At 40.1% G+C, this 13,286-nt stretch overlaps 1 protein-coding gene across 1 annotated transcript in view; it reads right to left on the bottom strand.

The window, feature by feature from the left end:
- The window catches only part of LOC143805170 (myosin-4-like), an 81,343-nt gene that overhangs the window by 16,161 nt on the left and 51,896 nt on the right, over positions 1–13,286 (bottom strand). Inside the window, exons 2-26 of the mRNA XM_077284130.1 lie at positions 11,435–11,471; positions 10,901–11,113; positions 10,608–10,751; positions 10,316–10,460; positions 10,126–10,153; positions 9,938–10,052; positions 9,738–9,830; positions 9,585–9,648; positions 9,402–9,500; positions 8,202–8,305; positions 7,811–7,949; positions 7,613–7,731; positions 5,778–5,948; positions 4,790–5,096; positions 4,369–4,442; positions 4,194–4,281; positions 3,984–4,101; positions 2,652–2,775; positions 2,438–2,574; positions 2,093–2,348; positions 1,756–1,998; positions 920–1,096; positions 696–841; positions 531–621; positions 58–447 (exon numbers count right to left, since the gene is read on the bottom strand). Coding sequence (XP_077140245.1) covers positions 58–447; positions 531–621; positions 696–841; positions 920–1,096; positions 1,756–1,998; positions 2,093–2,348; positions 2,438–2,574; positions 2,652–2,775; positions 3,984–4,101; positions 4,194–4,281; positions 4,369–4,442; positions 4,790–5,096; positions 5,778–5,948; positions 7,613–7,731; positions 7,811–7,949; positions 8,202–8,305; positions 9,402–9,500; positions 9,585–9,648; positions 9,738–9,830; positions 9,938–10,052; positions 10,126–10,153; positions 10,316–10,460; positions 10,608–10,751; positions 10,901–11,101 — 3,573 coding nt within the window. The 5' untranslated portion in view covers positions 11,102–11,113; positions 11,435–11,471. The remainder of the gene's footprint in view (positions 1–57; positions 448–530; positions 622–695; positions 842–919; positions 1,097–1,755; positions 1,999–2,092; positions 2,349–2,437; positions 2,575–2,651; positions 2,776–3,983; positions 4,102–4,193; positions 4,282–4,368; positions 4,443–4,789; positions 5,097–5,777; positions 5,949–7,612; positions 7,732–7,810; positions 7,950–8,201; positions 8,306–9,401; positions 9,501–9,584; positions 9,649–9,737; positions 9,831–9,937; positions 10,053–10,125; positions 10,154–10,315; positions 10,461–10,607; positions 10,752–10,900; positions 11,114–11,434; positions 11,472–13,286) is intronic.

Raw genomic sequence — 13,286 nt, 5'->3', positions numbered from 1 at the left:
TGTTTAAAATGATCTAAAATTAATATAGACTTCATTTCAAGAGAGTGGTTCTTGTACCTTTGATTTTGCAACATTCTCCATGTTGCAGGCAAGGTCGTCAATTTCCATCTTCAGCTCACTTTTCTCCTTCTCAAGTTTTTGTTTAACTCGCTGGAGATTATCAAGCTGTTCTCCAAGTTCAGCAACACTGTCGGAATGTTTCTTACGGAGGGCAGCTGAGGTGGCTTCATGCTGGAGTGTGGACTCTTCCAAGTCGCGTCTCAGTTTCTGGAACTCTGCCTCACGTTTCTTGTTCAACTCAATCTGAGCTGATGTTGCACCTCCGGCTTCTTCAAGCCTTTCACTGATCTCCTCAAGTTCTCGAGAGAGATCAGACCTCTGCTTTTCAACCTTTGCGCGAGCAGCACGCTCAGCTTCGATTTCCTCCTCCAGTTCTTCAATACGGGCCTAGCATGAAAGGATGGTTTATTTTACATTCTACCTATTTACCCAGAGCTATATGATATTACTGACTCATTATATCACTATACCTGCAGCTCCTTGATCTTTTTCTGCAGCTGAGAACCCAATGACTGCTCATCTTCAATCTTTCCTTGTAGTTGGCTTATTTCAAAGTCCTTTCTGCATTTGTAAAATGGATATTTGTTAATAAGTTCATATTTAGACTTTTCATGGTAAAGTTGAAACATACTAACTTCTTGAGTTTTTCTTCAGCTTGCTGTTTTTCATTTTCAAGATCCATAACAGTTTCTTGAGATAATTTCAAATCTCCTTCAAGCTTTCTCTTGGCTCTTTCAAGGTCAAGACGAAGCTTCTTCTCTTGTTCCAAAGATCCTTCCAGCTAAATAAACATTAAAAAAAAATCTTAGACATAAAACTATTATATTACATTTTATGCATTACAAATATATATACTCACATCATCTAATTGTTGTTCGAGTTTGGTTTTTGCTTTGGTCAGAGAGCTGACTTTGTCCTCCTCAGCCTGCAGGTCATCAAGAGTTTGTTGGTGAGCCTCCTGGAGCGTTTTCTTCTCTTTGGTAATCCTTGAGATGTTCTCATCCAATGCAGCCAACTCTTCTGTAAGGTTTTTAACCTAAAGATAAATGATCAGTTTTCTAGAGGAACTACCTTGCCTTTGAGAAATACATTCTAGTGAGAAAAAAGGTGCTTTGCTTTGCCCATGGGCTATATCTTCTCCTCACAAAAGAAGGAGCTCCGTTTTAGCTTAATGTCTGTTGGAGGCAGACACGACCTGTATCGGGTTTGGTCTGAATCGTGCTTATGAACAGTAAAGTCTCCGTTTGCCAAGTTTTAACGATACAGATTGGGTTGTAAGTAAGGTGATGCAAACTGCTTTACACTAGGCTCTACAAATTATCACTATATTGCAGTATATAGCGTGAATTGCATTCTCCGCTTAAGCTCTCACGCAGAAAGAGATCAGTTGTTGAGATCTCTCCACAAATGGTCACAGGTGCAATGATGTACCTATGTCTTTTTGTGTTAAGGAATTAAGTCGACACTGTTTTTCAGAGTCTGTCTAAGCTACTTACTGTATTCCAAACGAGGGGGTTTTCTTTGATACCAGATGGTATATTAGTTGTGTTCATGCAAAGTTATACTGGGATGCTAATGGGGAGCATCGACGTGTATATTAGTGGTCATGGACGTATGCCCAACGAAAAGCCCATCTTCTGGCAAAAATTCAATTTTCTTTTAATTGAATGGCATTGGGCTAATAAAATCCTTTACCTTGTTTTCAGTGGCATGCTTTTCCTTCTCAACTTTGGCCAAGGTAAGCTCTAAATCATCAATATCTTTCTTCAATTCTGAGCACTCATCTTCCAGTTTCCTTTTCTTTGCAGTCAGTTCTGCATTGTTTTCCTCCTCATCTTCAAGCCTTTCTGTGAGTTCTTTAATCTTGGCTTCTAGTTGTATTTTGTTCTTAATGAGACCTTCACACCTTTCTTCTGCATCAGCCAAGCTTTCTCCTTCCTTAAATGTAAAAATGAAAGAATTTAACATTAGCACACAAATCTCATCAAGAAATCATTAACTTGTCCAATTGTTTTTTGTTTTTTTTTCTTACGGATTGCACTTGCAGCACTAAGTAGTTTTTTTCTTGCAGGAAAACAACTATTTTCTCTTCCAGTTCTTTCCTCCTTGCCTCTGACTTGGCAAGGGCTTCTTTGGTCTTCGCAAACTCTTCTTTCATGTTGGCCATCTCCTTTTCATTCTCCGCACTCTTCAAAAGAGGTTTGATCTTGAAGTACAGCTTCATCCATGGCCAGTGCTTAACATTCATGAAGGACCTGATATTGTACTGAATAACATAGATTGCTTCCCTAAGGAAATAAAAATGCACTTGATAAAATATAAAATCATTGCCAGTATTTATTCTTCATACTAATATTTAAGTTTTAATGCTAAATACCTTCTGTCCATCATTTTCTTGATTTCAACTCTCATTAAGAAACCTCTGCACAGAGCCTGAGTACGAGTGATGAGCTGTGCCAGCTTTTCATCTCTCATTTCTTCCAGCGCACCCAGGAGACCAGCTTTGAAGAAAACCTGTCAGAATGTAAAGCTAATACTATCCATTCTCAAATGCTTAATTTTGTCTATTATTCTAAAATGTGTTTCTTTACCTTTGTATGTCCAAACTTGTACTGGGTATGATCCACATCAATAGAGCCAAGGAGTTTTTCAGAGGCCTTCTTGCTGTCAATAAATTGTCCCTCTGGGATTGCGCCAGCATTGAGGATCTTGTAGCTGCAGATGGCCATGGAAAAGTAAAACTGTTAAAGTACAAACAGAGCACTTGCAGATATCATAACTACACTTTACATGATACTTAAAATGGGTTGTAGCATTGATATTTCCTTTCTATTCCCTTTCCCTTTATTTGTTTAAGGCCCCGTCTCACACAGCGACGCTGCAGCGATACAGACAACGATGCTGATCGCTGCAGCGTCGCTGTTTTGTCGCTGTGTGGTCGCTGGGGAGCTGTCACACAGACAGCTCTCTCCAGCGACCAACGATCAGGGGAACAACTTCGGCATCGTTGAAACTGTCTTCAACGATGCCGAAGTCCCCCTGCAGCACCAGGGTAAACATCGGGTTACTAAGCGCAGGGCCGCGCTTAGTAACCCGATGTTTACCCTGGTTACCAAAAAAAACAAACAGTACATACTCACCATCTGTTGCCCGTCAGGTCCCTTGCCGTCTGCTTCCCGCTCTGACTGTGTGCCGCCGTACAGTGAGAGCAGAGCGCAGCGGTGACGTCACTGCTGTGCTCTCACTTTACGGCGGCAGTCAGAGCAGGAAGCAGACGCCAAGGGACCTGACGGGCAACAGATGGTGAGTATGTACTGTTTGTTTTTTTTGGTAACCAGTGTAAACATCGGGTTACTAAGCGCGGCCCTGCGCTTAGTAACCCGATGTTTACCCTGGTTACCAGTGAAGACATCGCTGGATCGGTGTCACACACACCGATTCAGCGATGTCAGCGGGACCTCAACGACCAAAAAAAGGTCCAGGACATTCCGACACGACCAGCGATCTCGCAGCAGGGGCCTGATCGCTGGTACGTGTCACACATAGCGAGATCGCTACTGAGGTCGCTGTTGCGTCACAAAACTTGTGACTCAGCAGCGATCTCGCTAGCGATCTCGCTATGTGAGACGGGGCCTTTAGCTTGAGACCTACTCTGTGAGCCAAAGCAATGTAATGAGTCCATTGTGCTCAGGCATTCTCAACACAACCAACAATTACACAATTTTCCTTTATCTAAAACTACATTTCTAGTGACAACAAAGATCTTCTCCCAGTGAATAAAGATAATCCCCAGGGATTAAATAAACTGTACTTGTGGTACGCAGGTGATTGCTGGATCAGCTTCAATTCCAGAGAAGATTATCTAAGTGGAATAATTTCTTTAATAAGAAATTGGTAACTGAAGGATATGATCAGGTATTTACCGTTGTTTAAAGTCACCATAGAGGATTCTGCTGGGGAATCCCTTTCTGCAGATTCTTATACCCTCCAGCACACCATTACATCTCAGCTGGTGGATGATCAGATGATTCTCCATAATTCCTGCAGGAGAGCAATATAAGTGAATATTAACAAAACCGTAAGCATATGAAAATTTTTAATGGTTATTTAATATTTTGTGGAAGAGTTTTTACCTGGAGTCTTGATCTCATTGGGAATCAGACAGCGCACAAAGTGAGGATGAGTGCTCCTCAGGTTAGCCATAAGCTTGTTCAAATTTTCCTATTTAGCAAAAAAAGCGCTTGTTAGTGAACTTCACATATTTCTACTTGCTAGGAAAACTTTTCAGGTTGTGGTGGAAGAACTTACTCTGAAGACAGCAGAGACTGTTTGGAAAGATGATCCCTTCTTCTTCTTTCCACCTTTTCCTCCAGCGTCAGGAGCTACAAATTAAGAATACATTTTTAAATTAAATAAAATTGCATAAGATACAGTTATATGAAAAAGTTTGGGCACCCCTATTAATCTTAATGTTTTATAAAAATTGTTTTTTTTTGCAACAGCTAAAATTGTTTGAATGCAGATTGCACATTTTCTGTTAGTACAATAAACCTCATTTCAAGGCAGAAACATTACTGTGTCCAACAGTTATTAGATATATGAAACTGAAATAGCTGTTGCAAAAAAACAATTTTTATAAAATATTAAGCTTAAGATTAATAGGGGTGCCCAAACTTTTTCATATAACTGTATACCACCGCTCTAAGAACTGCTTCAGTTGTATACTTACCATCAGCTGCGGCATAAGAGGAGTATAGGAAGGCCAACAGTTTCACTGAAAATTTCTGGTAGAGGCCAACAACAGACTCGTTCAGCGGGTCCTTGTTCTTGTCCAGCCAGCCAGTGATGTTGTAATCCACAGTACCAGCATAATGCACCAAGGAGAAGTGGGCTTCTGCCTTTCCTTTAGTGGGCTTGGGCTTCTCAAAGTTCTTGCACTTTCCAAGATGCTGGTCATAGAGCTTGTTCTTGAAGGATGTGTCAGTAGCTTTGGGGAACATGCATTCTTCCTCCAGGATTGAAAAGATACCCATGGGCTATATGCATAAAACAAAAGGCATAGAGGGTAATCTGTTGCCAAGTTTTCTATTCATAAACTGTATTCACCAACTTTTAGATGTCTTTATGAGCACTCCTTTAGATGTCTTTATGAGCAAATCCATTCATATAACCTCAGCTGCCCCAAATACCTAGGAAAATGCCTTTTCTAATTGTCTATTGCATCTGCAAATTGGTGCTAAGTGGTCTGAATATAACCATTCTCACCTCCACCTCAAGGCTCGGAGACACCGCCCCTACTGGCTTGATTGACATGGATAATGTCTTCTACATCAGCCACCTGGTCTGCTGTGTTTGCACAAGTCTTGTTCCCTAATGCACAGGTATGAAAGTTGAACAGGATGTGGGAATGTTGTTAGAAATGTGATCCATGTCAGTCAAGACAGGAGAAGTGGCAATTATTGGCACAGAGGAGGTGCCCATTCAACTTCTCAGCGCTGATTAGCCTATGTCACCGGAAAATTATAACAGGCATTTCCCTAGGTATGTCAGACAGCTGGGTTTATATGAAGGGGTTCCAGTAATGCTATTAAAGAAGTCTAGTTTCTGGTGGATGCAGATGATATAGGCAACAACTATGGGACAGGTTCCCTTTAAGTTCAGATGTCTTATGTGTTGTTGTTTTTTTTAAGCAATGAATAGGTAGAGCTGGTACCAACCTTCTCAATGAGCTCAATGCAAGCAGCCAGATCCATACCGAAGACAATGAATTCCCAATCAATTCCTTCCTTCTTGTACTCTTCTTGTTCCAGGACAAACATGTGATGGTTGAAAAACTGCTGCAGTTTCTCATTTGTGAAATTAATGCAGAGCTGCTCTAGACTGTTGTACTGGAAAAGATAATGTGAAAAGAAACATTTAGATGCTGTTGTACAGTGGCTTGTCAAAGTATTCATCCCCTTGGCTTTTTACCTATTCTGTTACATTACAACCTGTGTTTAAATATTTTTGTAATCCGATTTGTGTGTGATTCATCAACACTAACTAGTCTAAGTTGGTGAAGTGACAAAAATGTAGGTATAAATTAAATGTATGGGATCAAATACATTAGCAAGTGCATATGTATTTTTTGCTAAGAAGCCCCTAAAAATGTTTGGTGCAAGCAATTACCTTTATAAGCCACATCCTTAGTTGAGAAGTACAGGCCAGGATTGGTTTACAAAAAAAATAAAAAAATTCCAATCTCTGATGATGCCCCGAAGCACCATCAAATCCATCATCATAAAATTTAAAGGACATCATAGCACAACAAACCTGCCAAGAGAGAACTGCTCACCAAAACTCAGCCTGGGCAAGGTGGGCATTAATTAGAGTGGCAGCACAGAGACCAAAGGTAACCCTGAAGGAGCTGCAGAGTTCCCAATAATCTGTACACTCCATACACTTACACACAAAAACTGTAAGGCTCATTTTGAGCTTACCAAAACACATGTGAGGAACTCCCCAAATGTATAGCGGGAGGTGCTGTGGTCAGAGGATGACAACATTGAAATTTTTGCCCACCAATGTAAATGCTATGTCTGGTGCCAAACCAACACAGCTCATCACCACCAAGAACACTATCCCCACAGTGAAACATGGCCCCATCATCCCATGGGGATGTTTTTCAGCAGAAGGGACCGGGAAAATGGTCCGAGTTGAGGGGAAGATGGATGGTGCGAAATACAGGGATATTCTTGAGTAAAACCGGTTTCAGTCTGTAGTGATTTGAGACTGGGACGGAGGTTCACCTTCCAACAAAACAATGACTCAAAGCATACTGCTAAAGCAACATTCAAGTGGTTTAAGGGGAAACGTGTGAATGTTTTGGAGTGGCCTAGTCAAAGACCAGACCTTCATCCAACTGAGAATCTGTGGTCAGGTTTGAGGATTGCTGTTCATCAGAGGAAACTATCTAGCTTGAAGAAGCTGGAGCAGTTTTGCCTTGAAGATTGGGCAAAAATCACAGTGGAAATCTCCGAGACTTATCCAAAGTGACTTGCAGCTGTAATTGCCACAAAAGGAGGCTTTAGGGGGGGTGAATAGTTATACATACTGTAGTTTTCAGTAATTGTGTCCTATTTGTTGTTTGCTTCAAAATATAAAGAAAACCAAATGTTCACCGTTGTAGGCAGGTTTGTAGGCAAACCTTAAAAAAAACAAACCTGTGAAATTGCAGGTTGTTAGGCAGCAACACACGAAAAATGCCAAGGGGTGAATATTTTCACGAGCCACTGTATTGTGGGAAACAGATTCTGTTGACTGTATCATAATTCAGCTTAAGTCAAAGATCTCAAATCCAGCAATATCCAGCACGCCAATGAAGAACTGTCTCGGCAGTTTAGTGTCCAGCTGCTGGTTGATACGTGTGACCATCCAGAAGAAAAGCTTCTCATACATTGACTTAGTGAGGGCACCAATGGCATTGTAAACCTAGTAATAAACATTGCATACGTCTACAGATCACTCATTGTATTATATTTTCACCTTCCACATCTAACACTTTTTTTTTTACCTGTTGAACAGTTTGTCCCTTGGTGACATACTCATTTCCAACTTTTACCCTTGGATAGCATAAAGCCTTCAGAAGATCAGCAGAGTTCAGACCCATCAAGTAGCCAATTTTATCAGCAACTAAGGAAGCAGAAATTATCATTTATATTCACTGAATCTAACAATCTACAGAAGCCTCATATATGATTATTTACTGTACCTTCTGTGCCATCGGGTTCAGCCTGCTCCTCTCTTTGCTTTTGCTTGAATTTCATGTTACCGTGGTGCATGACTGCGCCAGTCATCTTGAAAATGCCATTCTTTTCATCGGGTGTGAAGCCCAAGATATCGATAGCACTCTGCACATATACATATATGCCATTGTATGTTTAAAGCTTTTAATAATGCAAGAAGACTGGAGCTCCGCAGTGTGTGTCTGTGTATATATCATTTACTATACATGTCATTATAATCATAAACCTTAAGAAAACTAAAGATCATAGCTCTAATAAAGTTTGTGTAATATACAGTATAACATTTGTAATTATATTCTCAGAGCTTCTAATAATACAAGAAGAGTATCCGGGGAAATGATATGATATTTGTCTTACATCTGTGGCCATAAACTCCTCTACATCATCAATGCTCTTCACAGAAATTTCCCCTTGGCTGATGGAGGGGTAGTCGTATGGGTTTGTGGTAATGAGAAAAATCAAGACAGAATAGAGTGGGGATTATAGAAAAACAGTATTGCACATAGAATCCCCTTAAAACTTAGCTTTTAATAATATCAGTATAAAACCCTGACCCAAAGCAAACCTTGGTTAAATAACCACGATAAAATACCACCAATAGGTAACCTGTTGAGGTACTACAATAAAGCCTACTACTCACCACTGCCTAGCTGTGGAGGTTGGCACCCTAAGAGGCGATTATTTGGCGCCCCCACTCAGACGTAGGCTGTCCCTCACTTCCCTAACTTATCCCTACCAACATAGGTGGGAAAACAAAATAGTGGAGAGCAGTGGTGAAAAAAAAAAAAAAAAGTGGAACAAACAACCTCAACATATAATAGCAAACACCCCCACTTGGGATAATGATAACAGTAATAATGCAGCACTTAGTTCATTAGCGGCCCATGTCATAGCAAATAGTTGAATCCAACAATAAACATCTCAGTTCCCTGTTCGTCCTAGATAAAAATGATAGCATATACAGACAACAATAGGGACCGGAGTAGCAGACCAACATATAATGCTAAAGGATGACAAGAGATCACTTAGCGTTTATTGTTGGATTCAACTATTTGCTATGACATGGGCCGCTAATGAACTAAGTGCTGCATTATTACTGTTATCATTATCCCAAGTGGGGGTGTTTGCTATTATATGTTGAGGTTGTTTGTTCCACTTTTTTTTTTTTTTTTCACCACTGCTCTCCACTATTTTGTTTTCCCACCTATGTTGGTAGGGATAAGTTAGGGAAGTGAGGGACAGCCTACGTCTGAGTGGGGGCGCCAAATAATCGCCTCTTAGGGTGCCAACCTCCACAGCTAGGCAGTGGTGAGTAGTAGGCTTTATTGTAGTACCTCAACAGGTTACCTATTGGTGGTATTTTATCGTGGTTATTTAACCAAGGTTTGCTTTGGGTCAGGGTTTTATACTGATATTATTAAAAGCTAAGTTTTAAGGGGATTCTATGTGCAATACTGTTTGTGGTAATGAGAAGCATTTCTAGGAAGAAGTGATGTTTGGTATAAATTCCACAACTCACTGTCAACCTCCAATTTGAATAAATTAATCTAAAATAACCAACAACTTCTGGCCTCTTGTTGGTCTGGATCTGGTAGAAGATGTGGTAGCTCCTTTCTGCAGAAAGCTGGAACGTTACTCTGGACTTTTCCAGCAGGTCTGTAGATGAGTGATATCACAGGTCAGTGATGGTAAGAAGACACATGCTAGATGACTAAAATAAGTCTGTAATCTAAGACTTACAAGCCTCAATATCAGCAGAAGCCAGTTTTCCTGTTGTTCCAAAATGGATTCTGATGAATTTACCCTAAGGGTTGTGTATATATGGAGCTTCAGTAAAGGACTTATTTTCTTATAACACAAGTATATGTATTCTAAAACAGCTCTGCTACTTACAAAACGAGAGGAGTTGTCATTTCTCAAAGTTTTGGCATTGCCAAAGGCTTCCAGCAGGGGGTTGGCCTGGATGATTTGATCTTCCAGTGTTCCCTAAGATACACAATATATGATGTATTCCCACACCAGGATGTGATGTAATGCAGTATACCGGTATCTGTATTGTTAGGTATTGATGTTAGCCATTATTCACAGTTTACCTGCAGCTTGTTGCTTGACTCCTTCTTCTTTAGTGGATCACCAGCAGCTGCAATTGTTGCAAAGTATTGGATGACACGCTTGGTGTTTACAGTCTTTCCAGCACCGGATTCTCCGCTGGAAACAGCAAAGATATGTCACTAAAACATTGGAACAAATATAAGAACATGTATTCTGGAATTTTACTTACGTAATCAGGATTGACTGGTTTTCACGATCTAGAATTCGAAATTAAAGGAAAATCTAAGTAATCAGTTCACATAAGACTCTATAATTGTAAAGCGCTCCGGAATATGTTGGCGCTATACAAATAAAATTATTATTATTATTATTGTTAACTCTGGAAAATAGAATAATTTAATGTAAAAATCAAAAATGACCTGTTAACATGAACTGATAGGCGTTATCAGAGATGGAGAAGATGTGTGGGGGGGCTTCCATACGCTTCTTTCCTCTGTAGCCAGGGTTGTACACTGGCAGCCACTTGTAGGGGTTGACAGTGACACAGAAAAGGCCGGAGTAGGTCTGCAATTACATGATAAAGGCAACATTTATTTTTTCTATTTTATATAAAAAAAAAAATCTTTGTTTCTAATGTTATTTTGTGCTTTCTAGTTATTTTTTTTTACTGCTCAGGTCTGTTATATTTACTAATCAGAGAAAATAACGTACGTAGATCATCCAGGCTGCGTAACGCTCTTTGAGGTTGAACAGCACAGACGCCTCGTTCAGGTGGGTCAGCATAACCATATCCTCAATTTTGTCAAACTTGGGAGGATTCTGAGGGTAAACCTGGCTGTCTTTAACAGTGATGTCCTGAAAAGAGGAAAAGATGCTTGGTTAAGCTGAAAGTTTAGTCTACTCAAGTTTTATTTCCTTTTTTTTTTTTACGGTTTATTCTTTGAAGATATTTATTGGTAATAAACTTTTTTTTTATATAATGAATGATTAAATATACTGTATACCCTTCCATCATTGGTCTTCACAGTGATTTTGCCACTGTCGCGAGCGATGACAAGACATTTCACATACAGTTCTTTGGCATCTTCCACAAAGCAATTGTTCTTGGCATCAAATGGTTTGTTCTGTGCCTCGAGCCTTTCCTTTTCTGATTTTCGTAGGTATGGAGCAGCTTCTCCAAAAACTGCCATTTCACCATCTCCCATGACTGAAGTGGCCTGTATGAAAATTTAATAATCTATTTTTCCAAGGGTTTTTTTTTTAAATATGCAGCGACCTAAATATAAATAACTTTGTGTCCTTGTACATAAACAATTGCCTAAGTATAACATAACATCATTATTAAGTAATGTTTTTAATAGTTTCAGTTCATTTTTATTACCCTGTATTAAGTTAATGTTTCATACTATATAGTGTATGTGTAGTACATTACTTTTTGGTTATATTTAAAAGACCTTGATTATCTGTGTCATTCAATGATACAGACATTAACTCATTAAAAAGGTATTGGATCATTATCTGTTAGTGGGAATACTAACCTGTTAATGCTCGTCTTGATGAAAAGATCCTCTGCTCCTTTTAATGAAATGAAAATAAAGTCAAGTTATAGAAATTAATGGACTGCTGCTTGCATTTCAGTCTTGAGTCAGAGAAGCCAGAACTTACCAAGGTTAAGGTTAGTAGCGAGGGGCTGGCTGGAGGGATTATATACAGAACTTTCTGCTCACTCAGCATTATTGCATTCCTGATAAGGAATGATTTCATCCCCATAACTGTCCATAGAAACCCAACACTTTCTGTTCTTCACAAGTAAAAATAACTGAACATTTAGGTCACATTCATGTGTCCTATCTACTGATGGGATGCAGACCTGGCAATGATCATATTCACCAGACTAGTGGCTCAAGGAGATACTGCGGATATTAAAGCTGGCTTTTTCCTAATGGAAAAAAGTATGTAAATGACTCAAATCAATCTATGCACATAATATCTATTTATCTATCCATCTTTTATCATTTTATATATTATAATTCTAATGTATGGATATTATTAGTTATTTATGCTATCTATATATATTTTATCTATGTATATATTAATGCGTGTGTGTGTAGAAATATATATATATATATATATATATACACACACATACACAGTGGGGGAAATAAGTAGTTGTGTGGTGGCTCTCTAAGCAATGACTCCAGCAGAAGTCCACTGCTTGTAAATCTACCCCTAATTTTTTAATTAGATAGAGCAGGTGAAAGCGTTGGTCTGCTCCTATCACCCAAATGTACCTTTCAGGTTATCCCTCAAGTACCCTCACTTGTCTTCCCTTCTTTTGAGGTCCATGCTGTCAGACTCTACATCCCCTTCTCCATGTGAGTGGCGGTGGTGTATCGTCCTTCGGGCCCCTCCCATCAGTTCCTGGATCACTTTGCTACCTGACTTCCACACTTTCTCTCCTGTGACATCCCCACCCTCATCATGGGTGATTTCAACATCCCCAATGCTTTTCCCTTTCCCCATCTGCTACTCACCTTTTATCATGTCCTCCTTCAGCCTTTCGCAGCTTACTATCCAACACATGAAGATATAAACTCCCTCGACTTGGTCTTCTCCTGGCTTTGCTCAGTGGATAATTTCACAAACTCCCCTCTCCCGCTCTCTGACCACAACCTTCTTTCAATCTCTGTCAAGAACTGCCATCCCACTCAGGTCACCCCCACTTTCCACACTTATAGAAACATACAGGCCATTAACACCCAGAAACTTATGAAGAACTTGCAGTCCTCATTGGCCCCAATCTACTCCATCTCATGTCCTGATTCTGCACTGTATGCCCTGGATGAAGCTGCACTTCCTATACATAGAACAACACGGCACAGACGGTCACAACCCTGGCACATGCTGTAAACACGTATCCTACAGCGGTGCTCCAGGTGCGCCGAACGTCTGTGGAGGAAATCCAATCTACCCAAAGATTTCATCCACTATAAGTTTATGCTTAAAACATACAACACTGCCCTTCACCTCTCCAAACAAACCTATTTCAACACCCTCATCACCTCACTATCCAATAACCCGAAACGTCTTTGACACGTTTCACTCCCTACTCAACCCAAGAGTGCAGGCCCCAACCACGGATCTCCGTGCTGATGATCTGGCCAAATATTTCAAAGAAAAAATTGACCATATCCGACAGGAAATTATCTCCCAATCCCCTCATGCCATGCACTGTCCTCCCTCCCCACTGCATCTAGCTCACTCTCTAACTTTGAACCAGTCACAGAAGAAGTGATCAGGCTCCTTGCATCTTCTCACCTGACCACTTGCACCAGTGACCCCATTTCGTCACATCTTCTCCACTCCCTTTAACCTGCTGTCACCACTCGC

The sequence above is a fragment of the Ranitomeya variabilis genome, chromosome 2, assembly GCF_051348905.1.
Source record: "Ranitomeya variabilis isolate aRanVar5 chromosome 2, aRanVar5.hap1, whole genome shotgun sequence".
Classification (NCBI taxonomy): domain Eukaryota; kingdom Metazoa; phylum Chordata; class Amphibia; order Anura; family Dendrobatidae; genus Ranitomeya; species Ranitomeya variabilis.
This window is presented reverse-complemented; position numbering and strand designations above follow the sequence as displayed.